The 26,803-nt window shown below is 41.4% G+C and overlaps 2 protein-coding genes across 19 annotated transcripts in view; both read right to left on the reverse strand.

Moving 5' to 3' along the window:
• RALGPS1 (Ral GEF with PH domain and SH3 binding motif 1) overlaps positions 1-25,222 on the reverse strand; it is a 136,579-nt gene extending 111,357 nt beyond the window's left edge. For 8 of the 12 annotated variants that reach the window (XR_008580012.1, XR_008580010.1, XR_008580011.1 and 5 more), the window contains exon 1: positions 1,100-1,281. The gene's annotated coding sequence lies outside the window, so the exon portion shown is untranslated. Of the gene's footprint in view, positions 1-292; positions 679-735; positions 984-1,061; positions 1,282-25,135 lie in introns of those variants that run through there. The other 4 variants (XM_054848797.1, XM_054848794.1, XM_054848795.1 and 1 more) reach the window with 4 other exon arrangements.
• ZBTB34 (zinc finger and BTB domain containing 34) lies at positions 8,730-25,259 on the reverse strand. 7 transcript variants are annotated; one of them, XM_054848808.1, is made up of 3 exons: positions 25,136-25,259; positions 16,342-16,464; positions 8,730-15,042 (listed from the first exon to the last, which is right to left on the reverse strand). In XM_054848808.1, exons 2-3 carry the CDS (start codon positions 16,380-16,382, stop codon positions 13,521-13,523), a joined length of 1,563 nt encoding a protein of 520 aa, XP_054704783.1. In that variant the 5' UTR covers positions 16,383-16,464; positions 25,136-25,259; the 3' UTR covers positions 8,730-13,520. The 7 variants fall into 7 exon arrangements, with proteins under 7 accessions (XP_054704783.1, XP_054704784.1, XP_054704781.1 ...); XM_054848809.1 differs by having other exon boundaries at positions 16,342-20,330; positions 25,136-25,227; XM_054848806.1 differs by having other exon boundaries at positions 16,342-22,939; positions 25,136-25,184.
• Between the last annotated feature and the right edge of the window lie 1,544 nt (positions 25,260-26,803).

A 26,803-nucleotide genomic window follows, 5' to 3' on the forward strand; every position in this document is an offset into this window, starting at 1 on the left:
CTCCATGCCAAAATCTTAGACATACCGAAGCCTGCTGAAACCAGACCAAAAATTATTTTAAGTGATCTGAAAAGAGATCTCAGCCAACCAAGGTTCCTTAACAGCATCTGCACATCATCATTCACACGATATGCAAATAGTTTTCAAATTTATCCTAAAAGTCCAATGGAGGATGTGGCCAAACTCGGGCGGTTTTCACCTGCTCCCCCCATCACCCTGCACAACAAACACACCCCTTGGAGAGACTGCTCTGCCTGCCCGTCTCGAAAAGCACAGCACCCTCTGAACCCACCTGCCCAAGCAGTAGCTACCCCGTTTCATCACACCCTTCAAGCCTTGCGAGTCCAACCAACCGGTGAAACAGCTGCACGGACGGCGCACACGGAGAGCGGCCGCTCCCGTGTCCGAGCTGGCGGGGCTGACAGCAGGCCGGCCGTGCCCGCGGGGCAAGGGGCGAACGGCGCGGGCAGCGGAGGCGGTGCGGCCGTCTGGCCCAACAGGAGAACGCCGCACGGCTGTCCGCGCAGCGCCTGGGGGCGACGGGCCAAGAGGCCGTTCCCGAGGGGCTGCCGTACCGGCCCCGCCGCCGGAAGGCCGCGCAGCTGCAACGCGGGTCACCCGCCGGCTGCTCCCAGTCAGAGCCCGGTGGAGCCCGAGCCCGGAACGGGCGCCCACAGGGAAGGGCCTCGCGGCGGGGGACGAGGGGAGCGGCGCGGCCCCCCCTCCCCCGCGCACCTGCCCGCGGGCCGCGTCGAAGGCCGCGCCACCGCCGCTGGCAGAGACGGGCTGCGCTCCGCTCCGCGCTCGCTGCCCCTCCGGAGAGCCGGGAGCCGCGGGGTTCCCGCAAGCGGGCGCGCCCCCGTAGGATGGGCTCTCGGCCGGGCCCGTCGCCGCAGAGCTCCGCCCGCAGCACACGCCCGAAGCGGGGACGGCGGCGGTCGGGGGGGCTGCGGCGGACGGGCCCGCAGCCCGGCGGAACGGAGCGGAGCAGGGCAGGGCGAGCGCAGCCGCCCCGCGCCAGCGTCGGGGTGGAGGGGGGTGAGAAGGCAGCCAGGTCCCACCTGTCCCGGCAGGCACGCAAGGCTCGTCCACGTCTCACCTGTCCGGGAACGGCTGCCCCCAGCGCCGCCCACGAGCCCGCTCGGCGCGGGGACCCCGCCGGCACCGGGGCAGGGCGGCGCCCTCAGCGCCGCAGGCCGCCCGCCCGCCGCACCGAGCCCCCCGCCCGCCGCAGCCGCCGAGGACGAGGCCCAGGCCCGCCGAGGGGGATCGAGGGGAGGGGACGGGGCGCGCCGGACTGACGGGCCCGCCGGCCAACCGCTGCTCCGCACGGGAGCGCTCACCAATCGGCGCGGGGCGGGGCGGGAGCGTGTGAGCGCGCGGCCACTGCGCAGGAGCCGCCGCCGCCCGCAGGTGCGTTGGGACGTCCTTGGCCGCGCCCGTCCCCGCCGGCGGGAGCTGGGGGGCGGGGGCTGCGGGCTCCGGGGGGCCGCGGCGCGGGCAGCGGCTCCCTGGGACGAGGCGGGCCGAGGGGTCAGGGCGCTGGGGCGGCCCCTCAGCGGGACGGGCCCGGCGGGCCGCAGGCCGGGCTCCTGGGAAGGCCGGGCAGAGCGACGTGGCCGTGCTCCCTCCTGCCCTCGAACCTCCCCGAGCGGCAGGTTGAAGTGCTCCCTGAGGAGACGCGGCCAGGTCTGTGCGCAGAGAGGAAAAATCAGTTGTCTTTTAGCCGCTCATCACCTGCCGCGGTACGGCCTTTGACTTGTCTTTCCCAGTGCACCGAAACAGCTCAAACCCAAACACCAAACCTGGGTGCAGGTTCAGGCACCAGCACGTAGTGCCCGAGTCATCGAGAGTGACGGTAACGTCTCCTTCCAAGGCAATGAAATAGGGCTTCGTGGGCTTCTTGAAGATAATTGAAAGTGAGAACATTTCCACCAAACTATGTACGGTTACGCTTGCTGCCAGGTAAACGCTTTAACTCTCAGAAGCGGTACAGTAACCTTCGCTGCTTGAAGGTACATGGCAAAAGGAAGGTGCATCTGCCTCTCAATTACAGCTTCTCTAAAGCAACGTTCAGTGAGCAGGTAGTCTGCAAGCATCACTACAGGGAAAACATTTGCTCTGTGGATTGGTAGCTACGTGCAGGATTGCTTTCCAGTCCATCAGACGGAAGTTTTGTACGTGACAGAACAAAAGCCTAGTGAGGTCACTCAGAGGAAGTTTTGAGGCTGCATGGTGTACAGAATACATTTGGAAGTTGAGTTCCCAGTCTCCTAGTTACTAAAGGTCTTCGATGACTATCAAATCCAGAGCAGTTTAAACATCTTCAGACATCCCAATAAACATGTATGAGCTTTCTTTTGAAAGCAGAAAGATTCAGTTTGAGAATAAACTATAAAAATAACTTTAAACATAGATTTGAGATCTGCTTGTGAATACTGATGCTTACAACTTCAATGTCCACATCAAAGCCAAATGCACTATATGGAAAGGTATCTTCCCTAAGGTGTGTGTCCCGTCCCCCCGCAAAAGGCTGAAGAATTAATTTCGTATGAATCTCCAATCACTTCATAGGCATAGATTAGAGTTTATCCTATTGGTACTGCTAAGCTACACACACTTTACTCTAAAACGTCTAGCATCAGCTCCCACAAGAGCAAGAGTAGCGGATTCTCTGGCAAAATGTTTTCCACTCTGTCCTATATCACTATGCCAGGATATTAAAACAGCAGTTCATGGGCTACAGTCCTCTTAAAATATATATATATATAGCTACTGGTATATAAAAAAAAAATCTAAAAGCTAGTTACTTCTTATCCTAATAAGATGAGATTCTAAGAGTTTCCAAAATGATGCTTAAAGTACTGCAAAGTGATAATGTCCACAGCCTAAACAGGTCTTGTGCATTACAGCAGGACACGCTCTGAAATCCTGGCTATAAACACTGCCCTGCTAAGAATGGAATTACTTGGCAGCTGCTCCTGTTGAGGGTATCATAATAAATGAAGACTGGAAACTTCTTTTTTAGTTCCTGTTTCAGTTTTCTGCTATGTACAGCACTTTAAATTATCCCCATGTAACAGATTTTAAAAAATTGGCCAGCACCCTCTGGTGGATGCATAGACAAGATTTAGGGTTGTACTGTACTGAGTTATTTGAAAAGGCTGGCAAAATGCACAGCTGAATAATGTCCCTTTAGACAATGCCATTAGCCATATAATTTCCCAAAACTTTAATGAAATGTTTCTGTCTATAGTTCAACTGACATTCAGTTGAGTATTCGATTTAAATTTTTCCTAAATCCATGCACAACACAATTAGAATATGCTATTTCATGTAGTTAATGAAATGTAGCATCCATGGGATCAGGCTCCATTTTTCCTGCTTGATTATTGCTGAAAGAAAATAAATTATGTGATATAACAGGTACATTGGCTATTCTAGCTTCCCCTCAAGCTGTTTTCAAGAAGTTTGCTTTATGAAAAGTTAATGTGGAGTGTGTCTGCAGGTACACAAAGATCAGTTGAACAGAACTGTTTGGGGTTTTTTTAACCTAAACCAATTTTTTTCCTTAGCCTTCTTAACATAACTTCTTTACAAAATCTTTGTCTTCTATCTCCCACTTTGCTAAAAGCAGTGTTCTATAGCACCTTTTTAACAAGTATTCAATCTCAGAATCTGTTTTTTCCATTGATGCTGAATTCAGATGTGTCAGCAAAGATGAGTAAACTTGAGGTATTTCAGAGCATTCATAGAATCCCAGCCTGGTTTGGGTTGGAAGGGACCTCACAGCCCACCCAGTCCCACCCCTGCCATGGGCAGGGACACCCTCCACCAGCCCAGGTTGCCCAAAGCCCCATCCAGCCTGGCCTTCAACACTGCCAGGGAGCCAGGGGCAGCCACAGCTTCTCTGGGCACCCTGTGCCAGGGCCTCAGCACCCTCACAGGGAAGGATTTCTGCCTCAGGTCTCATCTCCATCTCCCCTCCTTCAACTTCAGGCCATTCCCCTTGTCCTGGCACTCCATGCCCCGGTAACCAGTCCCTCCCCAGCTTTCCTGGAGCCCCTTTAGGTGCTCTAAGGTCTCCCCGGAGCCTTCTCTTCTCCAGGCTGAACTACCCCAACCCTCTCAGCCTGTCTCCATAGCAGGGGTGCTCCAGCCCTCTGAGCACCTCCGTGGCCTCCTCTGGACTCGCTGTAACAGCTCCATGTCCTTCTCGTCCTGGGGACCCCCGAGCTGGATGCAGTGCTGTGGAGGGGTCCCATGAGAGGGGAGCAGAGGGCCAGAATCCCCTCCCTTGACCTGCTGGCCATGCTGCTTTGGATGCGGCCCAGGACACGGTTGGCTTTCTGGTCATGTCCAATTTTTCATCCACCAGTACCCCCAAGTCCTTCTCCACAGGGCTGCTCTCAATCCATTATTGATACTGGGAATTATAAATTATTATAAATAGAATTAATAATAACATTATAAATAGCAAACCATCAAAATGCATCAAAGATATACTGGCACTGGGCAAATAAGTACAAATTGACACTGAAATTGGCAGTAATTAAATTCAGAGTTAATATTCCATTTAGAGTAAAAAAACTCTTAAAGATTTTTGAGAGAAACTCTGTCAAAAATTCTACTGTTGATTTTAATTCTATTATCCTCTGATATTTATCCCATCCCCACATAAGGCTTGACATGGGATTGGCCACATCTTTCCTTCTGCTGACTCTGCTACATAAATGGTAATTTCCAGCAAAGGAGATACAGAGCAGTGCCGAGCAGCATCCTATGAATCTTTATATTACGAGAACATCTATACACAATAGCTAGGGTAGGTTTAGAATGGTGGCTACCCATAAAACAAAAGATAAGTCCCTGCTTATAATATTTATTCTACTGAAATTACAGGCACGGTTTAGGGAAGCAAGTTATACTGTGTACGAAAGTGGGAAAAATGAACCAAATGAAAGTAGTTCTGACAAGCAGTTCCTGCTCAGTGTTCTCTTGGATCAAGAAGTTCTGTTTGTTATCTAAAATGATGAACTATTAAGTAGTTTCAGTAACCAAACTTTTTGTGTGTGTGTGTGCATTTGTCTGTCAGCATTGCTTGAAACTGATGTAGAGAAAACCTTTTTCAGGCTTTACCAAATTAGTGCATTGGAAATAAGTTACTTTAGTTAATGCAATACAACTCTTTTATTGGAGATGTCTGCTGAAATTGCTTGGAAAATACTTTAGGCTATTTGGGACAAACTCTAAACAAGCAGATAAGTTGAAGTTTAACCACACATACTGTACTATGGCACTGTAATTATTGCCATGGATTGCAACTTTAAACAAATACGAACTACCCAAGGTCAATGGTGTATCCTTAGATAGAACTAGATGAAGTTAGAATCCAATGCAGCAAAAATGCATCTATGCTTAGCTAGAAAAAAGGGAGTTAAAGAAAAACCTGAATAATTTCTAAGTGTTAAATGCAAAGAATAGCAGAATTATTCTGATAGTCGAGACATTTTTAAAATCTGAAAATAATCTGATACACACCACCACGATTTCTCTTATTTCCACATCTTCACGTGGACAAAACAGACAAGGGGTCCTTTGAAGCTACCAGCCAGTTTGCACAGGTGACTGACCTGTTGTCTCCTATCTCAGCACAGTGGAACTCCCTGTCTTTGCATCAGAAGATTTTTCCTCTCTATAAAAGGAGACAAACCAATCTTAAGAAAGACTATTTAGATACTGTGAAGTCTTCCGATGCATTATGAATGGCTCTTGAAGTGATAGACGCTGTGTTTTACATAGTGTGAAGATTTATGTGACAAGCTTTATTTGACTAGCTTGACAAGTTTTGACTCATTAAACATACAAAGACAGTTTTCTAATCTTGTTGCTTTGGTCACATCCCTTCATTGTTTTCCCAAGTTTTCTCTTCCAAAAGCAATTGTGTATCTTTACTTTGAAGGGCTTTTCCATTAATCCTGAATGTATCTCTTTTCGTATCACTTTCATTTATATCCAGCTAGGGTCACTGACCTTTGCCTGCTTACTATGTTTTCAAACAAGCACCTTTGTACTTTCTCTGAACTGCCTCATACTGACAAATTCTCCATCAACCTTGCAACGTTGCCTCAAAAAATCATCCTTCAAACCCCTCCTTTGTTTCAATGCCAGAAAAAGTCCACGGTGCAACTCGCCCCTCTGAGCAAAAAACCCTGTTATCTTTTTCTCTCCTGTCTACATCTGTTGTCTTTTGTGCAGTATAAGACTTCTGGGGAAGTCATACAGGAATGTGCTTTTCTTAATCATGAGTTTGATCTATAGTACCACGGCAGTACAGGACACTTACTCAGAGCTCTGTACTGCCTTCATAAGCCTTCTGTTACACTATCATACAGCAGAAGATCTTCCCTGATAGTATTTTACCCTTTTCTTCTGATACCAGATCTTAAGATGTTTGGCAGAAAGGGAAATCTTCTGTGCCCACTCAGCATTATTAGCTCCTATACACGTACTAACGAGAAAAAAAGCTGAGTTTGCACAGTGGACATGTAAGTATGAGCCTTCATAAAAGCACAACTTTTCTCTAATGCCTTTGATCAAACTCCACTACATTCTGGGACAGGTGACCAGGACCAGTAGCTTACCGCTACCCATAGCGGCATATTTACATTTTGCTAGTGCTACAATTCTGTGCTTTTCAAAAGAATACAATTTTTAAAAGTACCAAGAAAAAAAAGGCAATTTAACGGAAAGAATGTTTTATTGCATTAACAATTTAACTTACTTTTATAATTCACAGTACTACTCGTTCTATAGGGCACACTATCCAGATGCTGTTGCGCACATTATGCACGTGATGTTGCCGTGATGGTGCAAAGACACATCCCATTCTGACCGAGAAGCGCATTTCCAGAAGCACCAGACATGTACCACTTCTACGTGAAAGAAGTTCCTACTTACTTTCCCTTCCCCCATCGCTCTCGACAAGTCTGGTGCCCTTAGGAACAGCGTCTGTTCTAAACGGTAAATTCATCTAGAACTCCACAACTTAGATTGTACTTGCATAGCATTGTAAACTAAATACAGCGCGTGTGTTGCGCTTGACTAAAGCAAGTAAAAAGCAGCCAGCCGTATCAAGGAGGAAACTTTACACTTGCCTTCAAACAGAAATAACTAAGAGATACCGGGGCCTGTGACTGATGCCGCAGCGCAGCCCCTTCTGCACACTTGCACGCTAAAAGCAATTTCCACAAGGTGCCCAGATTTATGTAACATCCGTGCCGGCATCCAGTGCGCAGACTGTCTGCTGTAAACAAATCTATGACATTTATAGTGCAATTGTTGAGGATCACATCAGCTCACGCTCTTCCCAACTCATGAATCTGCTGAGGAAACCGCTAAAGCTGATTCTGTTACTGGTCTGTGGATAGAAACTTGTAATGAAGGAAACGCAGCAAGTATTTTCTGAAGGAACTGGTGAGCAGCTTGGCTCGAAAAGTTAACCGTATCAAGCTCCATGGACACAATCTTGCTGCATCTTATTTCTAACCTCTATGGCTACCTGACAAGACGAAACAATTCTACCAACTCAAACAAAACAAAACAAAGGTGTGGAGGGGAACATACGAAGTACGCTATGTTCTGTGTCTCTGCTCCCCAGGTAAAAGCAACATTAGATTTATTCCTCTCCTAACAGTCATGTCTTGTTTACCCCATTCTGCATTACTTGAGTTTTCAGCCCTTAGAAGCAAGGGGATTTGAACAGACGTTTTGCTAAAATAGTTCTTCATTCTGGATCTGCCCATAGGGTCTCCAGGGGCCAAGCAGCCGGCCAAAAGAGCCCCCATGCCCCTAACCCCCAAACCAGTCAAGATAACTGTATCCTTCAGCTGCATTGCCGTGATATAAACACACCCTTTGCTGCCATGTGCGTTTAAAACTCATTTAAATGTAATTCAGCTTTATTACAGAAGTCTTTGCTAGCATACATCTCACACACAATGAAAAACTGGCAACAATGTTTGTAAATTTTAACCAAATTTAATAGTTTCAGCTGTGTTTTCATGAATATAAAGCAAAAATTCTTTCTGCAAAATCCCAGTTGTCCCAGGAGGGATAAGTCTAGCTCAGCAAATCAGTGACAGTATACAACTTGGTTGAGGATATAGTAACTCCTCCGAGAAGCTGCTTGTTACAAAGGCACCGGAGCTGTCAACGGGCAGCTGCCATGAACCGAGCGAGGGCTGTGCTATCGGCTGGAAGAACTGAGCAGTGGCTGGCTACTCGCGCTAAAAGTCAAGCTTGTGGGCTAGGAGGAGCTGTACCCTGCGTTTGCTGAGAACGGCATTGGCTCTGCTGTTAAACGTCGGAACGTACAGCGCAAATGCCCGCGTGGAAAGGGAGCGTCACCTCCCAGCCCAACCGACTTGCCTCTGGCTGGTGTCAGACAGATTGCCACCCCCCGGCCAGCTGTTTTCTTTTGCTCTGAGAGTTGGACGAGGTTTTGGAACGCAAAACTCAAATGCTCGTCTGTTCAGAACTAAACAAGCAACGCCTGGCAAAAAAGAGAAACTTCAAGAGTAGTTTGTCTCTAAAGATTTTTGATTCCTAGTTGGTACGTGAGTATTAAACCGAAACTTTTTACAACATTTCAGGAAAAGCATCTCAGAGACAAGTCCCCTAGTAATTAAATATCTAAATGTAGACACTGACACCATAGATTTGCTCTAGAAGCGTTTTAATTTACAAACAGCAATTCCCATTGACTTTATACCATAAAAAAAGCAATTTACAAGCAAGAAACAAATTCATCAGAACAAAATAAAGCAGCACTGAAATATTCATGTCACAAATCTAAAAACAAAGTGAATACAAGAGTAAAATATCATTTGAATAAATATTTTAAAATTCATGCTATAAAATAATCCTTAATGGCAAGTTATTAATTGTTACAGCATCAGCTTAGCTAGCTTCATTTACTTCATATGGTGATGAAGTGTGGAGTTGTGAGGTTACCGGTTTATATTGCAAGATAATGACACCAAGTCAAGTCATTCAAACTGTTCAATTATTTATCATGAAAAACAACCATACAAATAAAAGTTATTTAAAAATACAATTTTTCAGTCAGAAACCAACACTGTTAAAATCGTGCAAGAGCTCTATGTTTAATCAGATAGACAACCAGAGGCTTGCAGTGCAAGTCCAAAGGCTGAATTCATAGCATATGTAAATGGGAGAGACAGCAGTTCATGGTATCCACCACAGCAGGAGTTACTCACAGAAACTAGAAGCAAACCTGCTCAGTTACTGATGCTTAGCTTCACACCCCCTGAAGAAATACAGGAACATGTGTCCCAGGCTTACTTGTTTGTTTAGCTTTTTTTTTTTTTTTCTTTTTTAAAATGTAAACTTGCGTAACTTAAGTTAATGCTGTCACAGGGATGTGCAAGTAGTATTAAATCTACAATATTAAATACAACTATTCTGGCACTTGTTAAAATATTTGTGAAATGCACACAGATTATAAACTTTGAACATTTTGAATGACTTTACTGAACTTCCAATTCAATCACTGAGTATTATGAAATTTACAATTCATGAAATAAACAGATTCATATAAAGAATTTACATAATTCCCCAAATACTTTCAAATATAAAATTTAATAAATAACCCTGACCAGTCAAAAAGCACCATTCAAGGGTAAAACTCCCTTGGAAAATAGATTAGGTGTTGCATATTTGAGTCCCTTTCAATGGTTTCACGTGAAACCTGTTTAGAAAAATGACAATAAAAGAATCACAGTAAACTAATACAAAAATTCAAATAAGATATATATATATATATATTTAAAGGTAAAGCTCATTCAATCTTTTCCCAGCCCTTGATTTTATTCCTGCTGTTCTTCCCATAATTCAGCCTAAACACATTAAGAGGCCTAATTGTTTTCTATAAAAGTAAACCAAAGGCTTCAGCATAAAACATGAATTTACGCTTGGGAAGACTGCATTAAGAACTATCAATTTAGGCCTACAGTATATTCTGCTGAACAGTGAACTGACAGTATCCTTTATGCTATTGAAAGATTTCACACTAAAAAAGCCGAGCCAATCTTGAGGCCTTGTTGACCAAACTGAACTTTTAATATACTGTAAGTATTTACAAAGCTATTTGCTAAATGTATTTACAAGTTTAAAAGAAGTAATATGGAAGATAACTGATTAAGAAAACTAAAATAACTGTTTATAACCACAAATATTAGCAAAGGTATAAAATCCTTTATTTTCACAGTTTGTCATAATAGGTTAAACATCTAGAGGAAAGGACACTGTCACTGTTTTCACATTTGTCTATAATTAAAAGGTAGATTAAGAAGAGACTCAATTATGAACCAGCCTATATAATTTCATGACTTATTTTGCTGTCAAATATTTCTTCACATATTTTATTGACTTCTGCATTTATTGTAAATGAAATGTGTAACAGCTCTGTGCTAACTTAAAACTGTACAGACACAAGACACTGTACAGTACTTCCATAATTTGCTTAAAATAACACAGCATACTCTGTTTTGGTGGACTTGTGAAATGAACTTCAATCAGATAATGCTTCATGTTTCATGACAATGTTAATCCTGGCATACCGTTATGTGACAAGGCACAATTTAATTGCTGTTGCCAGGTTTGAAGTTCGTTTTCTACCAGAGTCACACACTTTGTAAGTGTAAATGTAATGCTCGATGATGTTTATGCTCACCTACGTATGCATCCTTTGAAGCACTGCTGAACTTTACAGTACTGTGTTATGGCTTGATAATTATTAACACTGCTAGCAGTGGAAAGGGTAAATGGCATATCAACACGAATAGGAGCAAGCAGAACTTGCAAACTGCTGAATCATGATTTTGTAGAAAAAGTGATCATTTCCTGCCCCTTAACAGTCCCGTTAGAACATTTTGAACCTGAACCTGTACAATCAAAGTGATGTTGTTTTTTGTTTTTGTCAGAGACAATTTTGGATAAGTCACTCTTTGGTAAACTCAAACCATTTTAATACATTTACAAATACAAAGAACTAGATTTAAATAATGTTAAGATTGTGACACAGAGAAATTCAAGAAATATAAAATTAGTACCCATATCCTGCTATCCTCAACTCATACTTCCATGGCAAAAGTCACACCAAAGGCACCACAGCACGGGTCCAAGATAAAGGGTTTAAATTAACTGTATATTTCTTGGATTTTGCATGTCTCAAATGTAATTTATCAAAACACAATTTTTTTTTGCATTTAGTTTCTTAAAACACACATTTAGGAAAAAAACCAGTATCAGAAACACCAAAATGTTTTTAAGTGGGTAAACACATAGACTACCTTCCCTAGACACAGACATATAGTTTCCCTTACTGGAAACAAAAGTTCTTTTGTTGCTTCACAGAGAGAAATATCTCCCCACCCTCTGCCTCTTTATTTAGGCAATTTTAGGACAAAGAGGCAAATTAGGTACTCAATTGAACTGAAACTGCTCCAATGAAGCAGGTGGGGTTTATACTGTAAATCTGTATTTAGTGACATTAATTCTTATTGCAGACTGTCACAATAGTAAGAACTAGTGTATTTAATAAAGCTACTGCACAAATATGCCCCAACTTCACAGGAGCCAAAAAAGCTTTACAAGATAGCAAACCTACCTTTTTGCTTTCCTGTAATTTAGAAATAAACTTTTTTTTTCTAAATTTCAGGAGTTAAACAGCATGTCCACAGATGTATTTTCAATATTTGCTAAACAAACATAAGGCCCAATTATATAAAACTTGTATTTTAAAGAAGCATGTGATTAATTTAGTTCTGTTCATCAGGTAGAATTTTACACAGTAGTGTTTGCCAGTTCATGCTTTTGAGGTCTCTTAAGCTATTGTTTTGTATTTTTTTTGTTGTGGTTTGTTTTTTTGGGGTGGGTTTGTTTTTTTGTTTAGTTGGGTTTTTGTTTGGGCTTTTTTTTGTGTGTGTGTGTGTTTTTTTCTTTTGCTTAACTGTTACTATTAGGTTTCACATTTTATATATCATACTGACCTAAATGATGAAGTTAGCACCATATTAAAAAAAAAACACAAACATTTGGTGAAACAAAAAGATTTAGAATATTTGTAAAGTTTCGGTAGTTCCTTTATGCAGAAAACAACCACTGAAAATAGTAGGGAAGCCATAGCAACTCTGTAATACTCACACATGAAATAACAGACATATTGCTCGAAATTCCCATAGAGTATTTGTTTTTTTATACAAAAAAAAGTACAAATTCCAAGTGCTGACATATCACTTGGAGCTTTAAGTAGGAAGTCAATGTGCACCTGAAAACAGCTCTCTGTGAAGAGACCTATTAAAATACTGCTTGGAAATACTGTAGTTTAAACTACAACATCTCTCTCCGGTTTTAACCAACCATGAAGAGTGATGAAGTTAAATTTAATTACCTGGTATGGTTCTACAGTACGAAATGAAGGTAGATTCTGAGGCCAGTAAAAACACATTTAAAACCACAATGCTACTTTTAGGTTTGCTAATTTTTTTTTAGTTTTTTTTTTTTTAATATATATATAGATATATCTATCTCTATATATATAAAAAGGTCAGCACCACAGGTTGTCCAGCTTGTGTTCTAGACAACTAACAAAACCCCTCAACAATTTAACCATAATTTAATAGATTTATGGCATTTGGTTTACATATGTTATAAAGCAAAGCTATTAAAACAAGGTAATTCACTTTGCTCACTTTTGCACACAAAGTAATAGTTTAATAAAATGAAAACCAAACAACATTCTTTTAAAACCAAAACCATTCTCCCCAAGTCCGAAGTCCTAAATCCTAAGCAGAGAGGAGACCTAGCAGTTGGAAGAGTGGTACGTGGTATAAACCTTGACATACTTTTACATTCACCTCAACCAGAATAGGAAAAGTGAAAGCATTTTATATATATAAAGCAAATTTATATATATAAACAGACTAACTACCAAAAACAGTTAGTAAAAGCAAACAGATTTCATTGTGACACATGGAAGGAATCAAAGCTATAATATTCTCTCTCCCCACCGCTGTGTAACTCATTACCAGCAACAGGATTTAGGAAATAAAATAAGGGAGATTACAGCTTCTTGGTGTATCCAGCAGAGCTGCCAATCTTATTCTAATATCTTTCTCCACTGGAATTTGTGTCTTGCCAGATCAACCAGTAGGGACACTTTAGCAGACTCTTCCTATTCTTTCCCCAGCACACTGTCTTTTGTATTTTGAGCATCTTCAAAAGTTAAAAAAAAAACAACCCTCAAACAACCCAGCCTCCTTCAAAAACAAAGAATACTTATGTAGTCTTCTCCAGAAACCATTTCAAAGTGATTTCCAGAAGGTTAGGAAAATTAAAAGGCTGTTATACTTGTACTGAAGATTACTAAAAGAATAAAAGATTTAAAAAATACATTAGTAATGTGCTTGTTTGTGTTGCACTTAGAATGTTACATTTTAATCAGATGTGTTAGACATTGCATGAATTTCCATACTAGAATCCATAGCTTCAGAAGCTGAAGCATCATTATCTACTTTCTGTTCCACAAACGCTTCTGTTCTGTCTGGAGACTCTACCCTGTTTCTTACTTCTGTTACCCCAGGGTGATTTTTTCGCAAATGCTGGTTTAGTGTACCCTGGAAAGGAAAACATTTTCCACAGATCTCACAGCGAAAGGGTTTGTCATCTGTGTGACCACGAATATGATACTCAAGTTGGTCCTTGCGGGTATATTTCTTCCCACAAAACTTGCACACGAAAGGAGTTATTCCCATGTGCAATCGCATGTGTCGATCAAGGCTCCCTTTCTGGTTGAAAGACTTTCCACAGTAAATACAAATTAGCCTCTCATTGTATGGATACCAATGACCTCTTGTATTTCTTTCCCGTGGACTATTTTCATATCCTGGGTTACTCACCATGGATTCACTGTCAGCCCCTTGAACCAAGCCCTGAACATCGCTATGCAAGTGAGCAGTGGATACCCGTTTTTGGCGTGCACGACCCCCTCTGAAACAGCTCAGCATTGACCTTGAAGGACTCGTATTGCTCAGGCTTCCGAAGGTTTCAGACACACCTGCGGCCTGTGATGAGGCATGGGTAAACGAATAAACATGTTGTAAGACAGACCCATAGGAACCAACATTTACTGCCACCACTTGCTCTCCATCCACCATTTCAGTATGATATCCATCATCACCAAGGGAAGAGCTATCAGAGCAGCTTGGCCTGTCAGACTTTTCCATTTTAACTTTCACCTCTGCAATCTGACTCTCCCTTACTATCAGGTCTCCTTGCTCATGATCACCTTCAATCTGAATCTCATATTCAGAGATACTCCCACTGCTTCCTCGATCTGAATGCCCTTCTTCTTGCAGACGACTACGTAGAGTTTTGCCTGGAGTAGTTTCCATCCTAAGATCGCTGCCTGCTGTTGACTGTCGCACCTGAGAGCAATAGGGGGGAGATATCTCAATAGGATTGGCAAAGTAGCTGCTGTCTTTAACTCCATTGCGATTTTCTGAATTTTCTTCAGCACCGACAGTGACAGAGTCAACATCACCAACACTGATCTTTGAATGAATACTCTCCAGTATCTGTGTGCATTTATCAATGACGCACTGCATCTGTAGAAAGCTAGCTGCAGTTAGAAAACTAACAACATCCTTCAGCTGTAAGGACATCCTTCCAGTGTAACAAAAAGAAAGCAACTGTTCAAAAACATTGGGATTTTTAATAACTGATATTGATAAGCCACTCATGGTGCTTAATGCTGAATGGTCACGGAAATACGGAGAACTGGCAGCTAAGACAGCTTTATGGGCTCGAAATGGTTGACCCTGAATATGCACAATTATGTCACATAGCTTTCCTTGCAAGCGGAGTTCATTTAACTGGCTCAGAACAGTGTTGCTGTACTCGGGCACATCAAACTGAATGAAACTGCTGCTGTCCATTTCTACTGATGTAAAGAGTAATCTGAAAGAAAAATGAGAAGATTTACAACTGAGAATGAATACAGTTTTCCATTTAAAAAATAAATGCTTGCACACATTGAAGTTAAATCACCACGTTGATCTGTTTAAGGTGCATTACAACAAAACAGCTGGTATAAATACTTGATATAATAATATAAAAAGTAGAGTCTTAATCTACTCATTTTTACATTTATACAATTTGAATTATCCCTCTGCAACATTCACAATCCAATTGCTCATAATACATCACAGGCTCCCTGGGACAGTCTGTGTCCTAAAAGGAATTCTGCAGTTTCCCTCTGTGGTAAGAACTGCAGAATTATACCCCCATCTTCCCAAAAGAATATTAATTTTATAGTCACTAGACAAGTTAAAAACCTCAGAACCTTTAGCAGGTCTTCAAGCCAGATACTACATTGATACTTGCCGGGAAGTGCACTGTTAAATTGCCCAAGAATGATTTTTGGAAGGTACTTCATGAAGTTTGAAAAAACTTGCTAAAGAAAAGCCACTGGCGTATATGTGTGTGTGTATATGCACACACACATAAATATTTTTAAAAAAAACATTCCTGTGGTCTAGATATGTCCAATTTATTTCAGATGAGATGAGTATACTACACCAGTGACATTTCTGTTTAAACATTTACCTTCTTAGAAAATAATCTCAATAATTATTTAAAAACAGTAAAAATCAATCTTTCAATATTCACATCACAAAACAAGGAAATCCTAGTGAAAGCAAACATTTAAGTGTGGACTCAATTCCAAGCTATTTACCCAGTGTGCCAGAGGTTCCCAGATAATAATGAATTTGTGTCAATATGCGAGGCAGCATTTAAAGGAAAAGTGTTTGAGCCACCCATGGACTTTCAATTTTTTAAAATTTCCTTTTGTGATTTTATCTTTTTAATAAACCATGATGTAAACTTTGACACTCATCTGACACGGCAGTGATTTCCTATCTAGAATGATTTGACATTTAAATTCTAACCTAAATCAAAAGCCACGGGTACTCAAACTTGCCTGATATACTGGGAAAGGATGTTCCAAGAGGCTTTAAAGAAATGTATACATTTCAAAATAAGATCTAAAGAAAAGCACTTTATGAAAAATTGGTAGAGTGTTATCGTAAAAAGCACACACACACTTGTCCCCTTGAGAGTGTCTATCTGTAGCAGTCATCACCTTACATTTCCAGGACTGGGCCCCTGATCAAGCGCCCAAGAATCTTCAGACTTTTATTGCTATTCTTGTTCTTATTAATGCAGAAGTCTAAACACATAATATTGCCACCATACCTGCTTTTCCAATTGAACAAACAGATCTCAACATCATCCATTGACTTCTGATGCAGGAAGCATGTCCAATGTATCACAAGATACTAGTGGATTTTTTTTTCTATTTATGTCTTATGTTACATGCTGTAATGGGACATATGAACAATTTAAATCAAATTATGAAAATTCAGGCACTCTAAAAACAAAATCAACAGGTAAGAATATGATAAAAAGCCTACAAAGAAGAACTGGAGCTGTATCAGCTGACTGTCACTTAAGAATAACATTCATAATCTTCATAAATGGAACTTATTTTCAGCAGAGAAACAAGATAGCCAGCTTCCTGACTTGACTGACATTGTCTGATTTAGAAAACTGTCAAAAACTCTCACAGAGCATTCAAAATCAGGTTATCAGACTTGCTAAACATGTTCTTTAAGTTACCAATGTGACATAGCTTAAAATGGGTAAACCAGACTTCATCTGAGTTTTTTTACAGTTGTTATGTAAAAGCAGGGGAAAAGATGTTTTATATGCTTGTATATCTGATGAGGGAAATAAGGTCTAAAAGGTGGTTAACAGAAGTGACGTGATCGCAGCCATCTACACAAAGATACCTTTGGCAGGACAGTTCTTTTATTCGGTGAACAAAGCTACGAAATGATTCAGAGCTTGTGAGCTGATGCAAGTCAGACACAGGTCAGAAATCAAACATTCCAACAAACAAACAAACCCCAGTCTAACAGTAGGGTACTTAAACAGCAAGATTAACCTTGTTATTCTGAGCATCCCCACATGCTGTGCAGAGAACCACTGTTCAAGTCGCTAGCAGATGCATCCACTCCATTGGGAAGGCAGACGTCTCAGCAGTTAGGACACATGTTGTCACCCTCCCTCTTGTTTGACAGGGCAGCAGGCTTCCTTACAAACCCAACGTAGGTCACTACCTTTAACTTGTGGGGCTTATGAGCTATGCACAGATGCAACATCAGGACATTCCTGATTAAGCTGTCTTTGCTAAGTGGAGGAAGAGCTTTTGTTGACCTGAAGTGACATGAATCAACAAGTTACCTACGTTGAGGACCACGTACAAACTACAAGACCAGTCCCCAGCAGCGATAATTTGTCATTCCTGCATCGTTTCAGATCCTTGAGCTAAGGAATCAGATCCTGGTCAAGCCTCACTCAACTCCCACCAGAAATTACTCCTTTTTTGTGACTAGAATGTACAGAAACTTTGTCATGTTAGAAAGCAGCCTTCCTCCTTGCCCCATACTTCCCTAAGGGCTCTTGCTCAGCAAAATGGAGAACAACTCGGTCCTAGACAAAATATTAAAACACAAACTGTCACCACTAGCACTAATCCAGACAGAAGGAATGAATTAAGGATAAACACCTGAGTAGAAAGAACTTGGACATTTTATGCCTTACTGCAGAGAAAAAAAAAAAAAGTTCATTTGATCATGGCATCTTAGCATCTCTAGATGAATTCATACTCCCTAGGACGCAGCCACACATTGAAAATGAAGTATGAGCACATACCAGAGAAAGCACGAGAACCAGGAAGAGAGGGACACCGAGAAAGGGATCCTCAGCGATCCTTGCACATCACAACTCTGTTCGAGCATCTAATTATCTCCATAGGCATACATATCTACAAGCAATTCTACATCCTTGTTCTCAGAGTTGTTTCATCTTTATTTTGGGAAACAAAGAAGCTTATTTTCCTTAAAATGTTAGGAGTAAACAGCACAAATCCTGGTAGTGAGTGGAGAGGATGATGGAATTAAAGGTCTGGCTATCGGTGTACCAGACAAACAGTAAAAACCAGAAATAGGGATCAAGGGAACACACAGTATTGCTTTGAAAGCAAACAAACAGATCAAGTACACAAAACACAGCCCAAAAAGCAGCGGACTAGTTTCTATACCCCTCTGCTCTTAAAAAAGAAAGCGAACAAGCTACAGCATGCACTTGTGACTACTCTTCCACCTGAGTTTTTTCCTTTGAAGATGCATGCTTCCTGTGATCTCGAAAACATCTGTAAAAAGCTGGGGTTAAATAACAAGAATTTTGAACAGCAGCAGCACTTGACAGAAGGAAACCCTTCTTTCGCTTTCAGCCAAACTCTGAAATCTCTAGTCGAAGAGGTCCTGGAAGTGACGAGGTTGCCAGTGACACCACATTCAGGAGTAGGCAGGACTGTACCAAGAACAGCAGAGACTGCAGTAATTTTGCTGGGGTTAGTACTAGGGCATCCCAACTTTCTTGCATCAATTTGGGAAGGCAAGACCCAGGGAAAAATCTGGGCATCACACACATCAGAGAAGTAGACACCACTAGCAATGTTTTATTGATGAATAATGGTTAGAAGAAGAATGATCTTATTTATTCACATAAACCCCCAATGTCACTATCTAGAAAATAAAAGTAATCTTTAGATTATATTCCCATACACAAGAAGGTTTTATTTTATTTGTATACAGAATGAAGTTAGCAGTTCCATAATCAAATTCCAGTAGAATTAACTACAATATTGTTCAGCAGGGTACTGTACCATAACAATACTCAATTATTCATCAATGCTGGCAGACCAGTAGCTCTTGATTTCAAGACAATATGATTTATGGTGGAAGTATTTCTGAAATAGTCCTGGAAGATCACTACAGTTTGAAAAGGCTAATAAGAAACCCCCAATTTTTTAACAGCTTCCTCCAAGCTGGAATGTCTCCCTAACCTCTTCTATTTTCGGATGAGGCGAGTAGCATTGAACTGAAGCAGAAAGGTACTCTAAAACGCAAGTTAAATTTGGACACATCCACTGTATGCTCTAAAGAAAAAAAAAATCTCTACAGTTAACCAGACAGTCATAAGGAAGCTCTGTTTCCCAAAGCAATGAGAATCTAACTACTTTAATTCACATAACAATTCTTTATGGAATCAGCAGAGGTAAAGAAAAAAAATAATTAACATGTAGTCACAAGTCACGTCCAGTACCTTTGATGGTATTTCAGCACATATGGAGGTAACCTGTGTTCTTCAGGTCCAAGACCACAGTGTAGTAGTTCAGAATGAAGACAATTCTATTTGTATTATACAAACTCAAGCATTTGGGGGGTAGTGAAAACTAAGACAACTCATAGCAACGTTAGGTACTCTCATTGTTAAAAAGTAATGCATTTTGTCTTGCTTTAGTTTCCGCTCCTGACTGTGGGATAGTGTCATGTTAGGTTAAAGTCCTGTAAGATTTAAGTGCACCTCTGGGCACCTGTCTATGAATAGGTCCTCTCTTAACCTTCCTGTGTAAGCAGATCAAAGTGTTTAAGGTTTTCATAGATATTACACATCCAAGAAATTGGGTGAAGGCTTTCTAGTTTTAAAGCACAGGCCAGAACCAGACGTTAAGTTCACTAAGTCTCAGCAGCGCTCTGTGTCAAGCCTCCTGTCTATTTCTGTAGGAGATGATCCAGTCACACTCAAAAGAATCGTATGAATTCTCTTTGCGTCTGCATTACATTTATTCATCAGGGTCTTATACAGCAAACGTAGACCATAGTACGAATTTACTAGGAGTGGATTGCTGCCCTATGTCTTCAAACAAAAGTGTTAATTGAAGTAACCTGTGAACATGAGCATGATATGCATTTAACATTTCTCGTTAGACTTCAAAAGAAACTTACTTTAAAAATTATGTTCTATGACAGCTCTTATTTCACTCAAAACCCCAAGAATAGATAGTGACAAAACACATTTGGTATTTAATTTTACTGACATCATACAGTAGCAGGAGGGAAGCATCATATAACTACAACACGAAGCTGAGTGTCTGCCAACATCGTATTAGTTTCTGCTTCTAAGTCTGCACCTGTTTAATTTCATTAACTCATTGATGTGTGATTCGCAGTTCTCATAGACAGGTGAATGATACAAATTATGCTCATTTTAACTCACACAAAGGTGTGAGAAAAGATCCCTTGCATTTTCTTTAGTTAGCTCAGCAACATGGGTTCCTTGGGAAAAAAAACACACATTACAAATCATTACTGTTGTAGCATGTGTCTGAAAACAGAAATACATACAAAAGTCAGGAGGATCACAACCAAAATCAAGACTAAAACAAACAAAAGTGCTCCATGACACCAAGAACGGATACTCCATACATTACTGCTCAGAATACAGAGAAAAAGCAAGAAAAGAAACAGATATTTGTTTAAATCAGTGCACTCCTCCCTTGCATTTTGTAGGATTCGGTATTTACTACATCATCTGTGAGAACTTAAGGCATCACTGCAAAAACGTATCATCATTCAAGAGAATTTTAACCTAGGAATGTAACCCTAACAGCTGTGATCATGGAAGCTTTAGGGCAAAAATCTTCATCACTCTCACTCCTTTCAGTTTGCATTTGCCTTAGTCTTCAGATTACAGCAGCCCCAATAATTAACACTAGCTGTACCAAAGAAAAACTCCAATCAGATATGTCACAGTCTAGGGGCATTTCTAAGACAGTCCTCTTTAAATAATCTTTGAAAACAGGGAAGAAATTGATCATATAATCTTTTACCAGTTTATACCTCTCAAAACAGTAAAGTATTGTATTTTCTTTTAAAAGTCAACATATAGTGCCCTTGGATGGCCTTATGTAGTGTGACACACAGCACTGCTGCTTCACTATGGTAAGCTTCCCTACAACTAGAAAACAGATTTTAATACTGCAATCATTTTAAAAAAACGAAAGAAGGAAAAAAAAAGCTACTCTCCCAACAATTGAGACGATTTTGTGCAGAACTACACCACATTTATAATAATATAAGCAGTACTATGCAAATATGTAGCATTGGGTTTTGCATCATTTTTTCCTAAATTGAAGCAGCCATTTTCTTAAGAACTCTCCAGCCTTTAAAGATCATGAAGGAGACTAAATTATTTTATATTTATCTTAAGTGAGATAATCAGATACTACTGGTTTTTATAGATTTAAAAATCAATTGCACTAAAGGTTTTTCCAGAAACACACACAATAAATAATAAAAATAGACCCTTGTGTATTTTCAACTCATCCATGCAGTCTATTTTGTGGCATCCTCCTGGTGACAGAAAATATGCCTAATGACACACTTCTCTATGTAATTTATGCACTAAAATCATAGACATATATATTTATAAATTTAAAACAACTCCTTTAAACCACAGAAAGTATGATTGGGGAATGTTTCCACTTGGTACTTAAGGAAACCCTTGGAGCTTAGTGGAAGGGATATATAAATTTTTGTGTACTAACTCAATTTTTCTAAACTTTGACTGCATTACACAGAACTAACATTTAAAAGCTCTTTAACATAACATTTATCACATAAATCGTAGCACTATAGTAAGCAAAAAATTGTTAAGAACTTTACTCTTTCTGAATTTGGTCACCCAGATGTTAACTCGTAGCAGTAATTCACAAGCAAATGACTGTTAACTAAAATCAAAGAAATTAATGACACAAAGAAATAGGCTTTAATATTGGTGGTAAAATTGCAAGTATCTGCTTGACCACATAAAGTGATAGCTTCATCTGTCTTCTTTCAAAGCTTCCCTTGGATGGAACATAAACCAAGTATGGAATTTCTGCTCAAGTATTTGTCATGTCAAACAAGATCATTTCCTAAATCACTCTTATTTACACTCTTCTTTTGTGAACTCTTGGTTCCCAGGGAATTACAAAGCCGAATTCTAGAAGCAGCATTATCCATGGAAGAATAAATCAAACAACAATCTTTGCTTAGGTTGATTTGTATTCTTTGTTTTTAAACTCACTCAAATATATTTAAACTTAGACATGCTGGAGAGTACAACTAGAGATTGCTGCATATAAACATGAAATTTTGATATCTCAGAATAAATAAGTGGCTGTCATGGACTCAGATGGAAGTTTAACAAAGGCTGGATATGCAGATCCTAAGGGATGATACAGCACAAGAGAAAATTCTGTTAATGTTTCTGTTGCAGCATGAAGTTTCATTTTGTTTGCAGCTTCTCAAACAGGATAAAATGCATATTATTTATGGCATCTTTTACATCTACAGTGGTCTCAAAACGACCACGTCTCTCAAAAATAAATGGCTATGGAAGCAATTAGTTCCTTTCTTAACAAAACAGGATTTCAAATCCTCATTCTTCCAAACGTTAACCATTCACAAATCACTCTATAGATTTAATTCACAAGGTGCGTTGAGTTTTGAGAAAATTTGAACTAAGCTAAAAAAAAAGTGCCCACTGAAATCAAAGGAAATAATGAGTTTGGCCAAAACTTGAAATAGTGAATTATCTGTAATAAAGCATACAATAAAAGGTGCATATATCTTATTATTCATTGGAAAACAGCTTGGAAAATGAATCTGTTTCACTTCTATTTTAGACTAAAATAGAGAATGTGTTATAGTTGTGGAGACTACACAACAATTTAAAACTTTGTTACATTACCTCATAAATATGCAGGAAAACTCTGGTTTCCTCAGAAACTGAAGCCAGTTAGTACAGGCTGAAATGTAGTTACTAGAAAACTTAGTTCTTGCACACCTTCATCAGTAGGTATCAGAACACTACAGTGAAAGTCAGTGTCGTTACTCCTCCCCTGCAGACAGAGAGGCAACACTCTACTTAAAGTACTAAATATCCACAGTGAAATCAAGACTAAAACTCATGTTTGTCAGGCAAGCACTCATAAAGTGTTGCAGAACACAATTCCATCATTTGCATGGGTGAGCAATACAGTAAAAAACTCTCTGCAAAAAGTGGAGGGGTTTACTAATTCAGACGTTTGTCTAACAAGAATTGAAAAGGATTTATTTTTAACCCACCAACATTCACAACATGATGAATAGAAAACCACTTGGAGTGGATGATTTTAACATCAAAATGAAAAACAATTACTTTATATGTATGTATATATATAGACACATACATATACATGCTAATATTGGTAACACTAAAACCTATTCTCAATGCTTAGTATGGTGCAGCAGGGAAATTATTGGAACTGCAGATTTAGCATTTAATAAAAAAAACCCCGGGAGTCTCTTATTTGAGCAAATATCCAAAGAAAGCTGTTCTGAAACTGAAGTCCAAGGGCCACCTTCATCCCTTATTCTCAAACTGTCTTCCTCACAATTGCTTGCCTGTATGGAAGTGATTAAAAGAGTAAAAATGAAACAACTATTGATGCATAAAAAAAGTTTCACCCAATGATCAGAAACCTCAATACAAATAATCTCTAAATTTTGGCTCTAGAAATCAAGTTACCACAAAAGCAGTTACAGGTATGTATCTATTTCTGAATAGAGAAATAAAAAAAAAAAAGCTACTAGAAGGCAAACTGGAGATAGCCAAGATCAGTAAAAGTATTGTGTCAGATAAATAAAACAAAGGGACATATTTATGATACATACACTTTAAATCAGCAAGATCTTACAAGTAATGATCACAAACTTTTCTTTTGTGCACAAATTTCATAGTATAGCCACTATGGAATCCTAAATAGTTACTGTCCGCATTTTCTGAATAGCTGACAACTTTGAGATGCCACTATCAGTATAAAAAAACCTCCGACAGAGAGTATGAGACTTGCAATATACATACACGCAGAACTTTAAGAAGTGGGGAGGGAGAGGATGGGGAGAGGGCTTTTCTACCTTCTGCTATTACAATAATAAATTATTTGCTATCAAGGTAATACTTGGTTAGTATTATGCATTTTAATCCATCTACTTTTTTTTTAAACCTTAGTCACTTTTCATCAAATCCATAACTTTTTGGCTCCAATGAAAAGTTAAGCAATGAAGTAGCCATATTCCCTAGATATCAGCAACATTTTTTGCTGTAGATTTAAAATATCTATGAAGAACACATTTTTGTAGTATTTTCCCAGTCCATTCCTTCTGAAAGACTGAACGTTTCATAGCTCTCATTGAACAGGCAATGAGGCACAGGCACATCCTGGTTCCAGATGTTGAGAATTCCGTAACATGTAACAACTGTAGTGCAGCTAGTCCTGTGCCGGCTTTTTTCTGGTTTTTTTTTTTTTTTCCCTGGCAACCAGGCTCTCCCATATCAATGTTTCTGAGACTGTTGAGGCTTGTTCCAAATTCACTCTCAACTTTGCTTCATTCTAAAATAAAGCCAATTCTGTGTGCTACGCACACCCGCAGGGATTCTGAAGGGCCTTCGCATTTACAGAGATTGGGGCTTCACTAGAACTTCCAACTCCTCTAACGGAACAGCAGCAGCTGAAGCTCCACCAACTTCTGGCAAGAACACTACAAGCGGTACCGGTCTCAACCCGCCTCAGCCAGCCAGCCCCCCGCGTCCCTTATTTTATGCTTCGTCCGCGTTAACAGAAGCCCAAGACACACACGCGTTCGCCCCCCCTGCTAGGAAGCCAAAATTACACTGGAGGCACAGACCCGTGTTACGCGACGACAGCTTCTGGCGAGACGATGCTGGGAGCTAGGCAACCCCGGCGAGCCGGGACCAGTCGCGGGAGCAGAGAGCCGCTGCCGCCGCTTCCAGGCGGCCCTCGTCGCGGCTCGCCCCCGCGGGAGCCGGGTGGTCGCAGATCCGAGCCCGAGCCCGCTGCCACGAGACCGCGGCCGAGCCCTGCGCGGCGTCCGGGCCGCCCGTTCCGCCGCCGGCCCGCGGCCGCCGCCCCTGCGGGGCCTGTCAGGGCGCTAGGACCCCCTTCCCAGAGAACGGCCTCCGTCCCGCACGGGAGCGCCAAGCCGGCCCTCGGGCCAAGCGCCCGCTGCGGCGCGCCAGCCCGCCCGCTGCTCACCTGGAGCTGTCAGGGTCTCTCACATGGCGGGTCACCGGCCCGGCCCGGCCCGGCCCGTCTCCTGCCTGCTCCCACCGCCGCTTCCCGCCCGCTCCCACAGCGACTCGCACCCGGAACTGATTCCTCTGGCAGCGCTTCCGCTTCCTGGTGACGCGCACCGGCAGCGGGCAGAGCCACCGCCCCGCCCCGGAGAGCGGCGGGCGGAGCTGGGGCCGAGTCCCGGGCCGCCGCACGGCTCAGGAACCCGCCGGCCCCTGCGGCCGAGGCTCGCGGTGCGGAGCCCCCAAGGCCAGACGCGCTCCCGGCGGCCGCGTCCTCCGGGCCCCTGGAGCTGGGGCCCGTACGGCGGCCGGGGAAGGCTGGCGCCTCACCTGTAGCACGGCTCCGCCGCGAAGACGTAAGAGAGTTTAAGCTTTAACCGAAGCCAGTGCGCACACAGGCCAGCCCGTTCCTACAGTTCTCACGGTGTTTAGCTTCAGAACATAATGCGCATTCAAAAATGTACCAGTAGTGGAGAATTTAAAAAAATGAAACCAAAAGCATTAGACATTACTATGAACAGCTTAGCATTACATCAGAAGTATTCATTTCTGGAACAGCAACATCTCCTGCGTTTTCAGACACCATTGTTTTTGTCCCCAGGTCTCAGGCACACTGTGGATAGCACACCCGTCCCAGTGCACATAGATGCAGTAAGGATGCTTTTGGGAGAGAAACCCCAGCTGTGAACTACCACCTTTACTGAGCAGTCTAAGTGAGGAATAAAAAAGTTCACCTATGTTACAATGTCCTTAGAACTTACACAAATTGCTTTAGCAAGCACGCACATATTGCTTGAGCTTATTCTGCATATGCTTGTAGTTTTAGAGCAACAATTCACTGTTTTACCAGACAGTTCATCTACTGCTTGATAAGAGCCACAATGACTGGTGCCAGTGGGTACTGCTGGGATATCCACACGATCTACCTTTGGACATCACACTGTGTCTTCTGGAGGTATGTCCTTCTCTCCCTATAGAATATATGGAAGACAGTTTCAGAAATTGGGTGTTGAGTGGTAATCACATAAAGCAGCAGCCTGGAGGAGCATCCTGACCAGGGTATAAATAACGAAGTTAAACAGATGCACAAGTGGTATCTGTTCACTCATATAAAAGAAAATCAAACAATTCTGAACAGAATACTTTGGGCTTGTCCTTACATGCATTCAGTAAGCATAACCAACAGCAATAGGAAATTAATTTGCTTGTACCCTATTCCATTTAAAATTGCTAAAGACTGAGGAGTGTGGTACACAAATACTGATTTCTCCAGGAATTAGCTGAATATGCTTTAAATGAGTAAGCTCAGTTTTTGTTTAGATAGCAAGGATTAAGCTGCTGAGTGAGAAGCATCAGCTATGACAGTTCCATGAGGACAGAATAGATGGAGGCTGGACAAAGTAAATTGTTCAGTAAGAGTACCTAAATTTAGTCAGGGAGATGAGGAACCCTCACAGGAAGATAAGGAAAACTTAATCTTGAATACTTTTTCACAGTATGAAATTTCTTTCGCACTTAGATAAGAAAAAGAATCTACACATTATCCATACCTACTTCAAATTTACCTGTAGGCTTTTTGGACATACAGGTACTGCTACTATGAAGTGTTCTGGCATTTTCCTATCAG

The sequence above is a fragment of the Grus americana genome, chromosome 20 (assembly GCF_028858705.1).
Source record: "Grus americana isolate bGruAme1 chromosome 20, bGruAme1.mat, whole genome shotgun sequence".
Lineage (NCBI taxonomy): Eukaryota > Metazoa > Chordata > Aves > Gruiformes > Gruidae > Grus > Grus americana.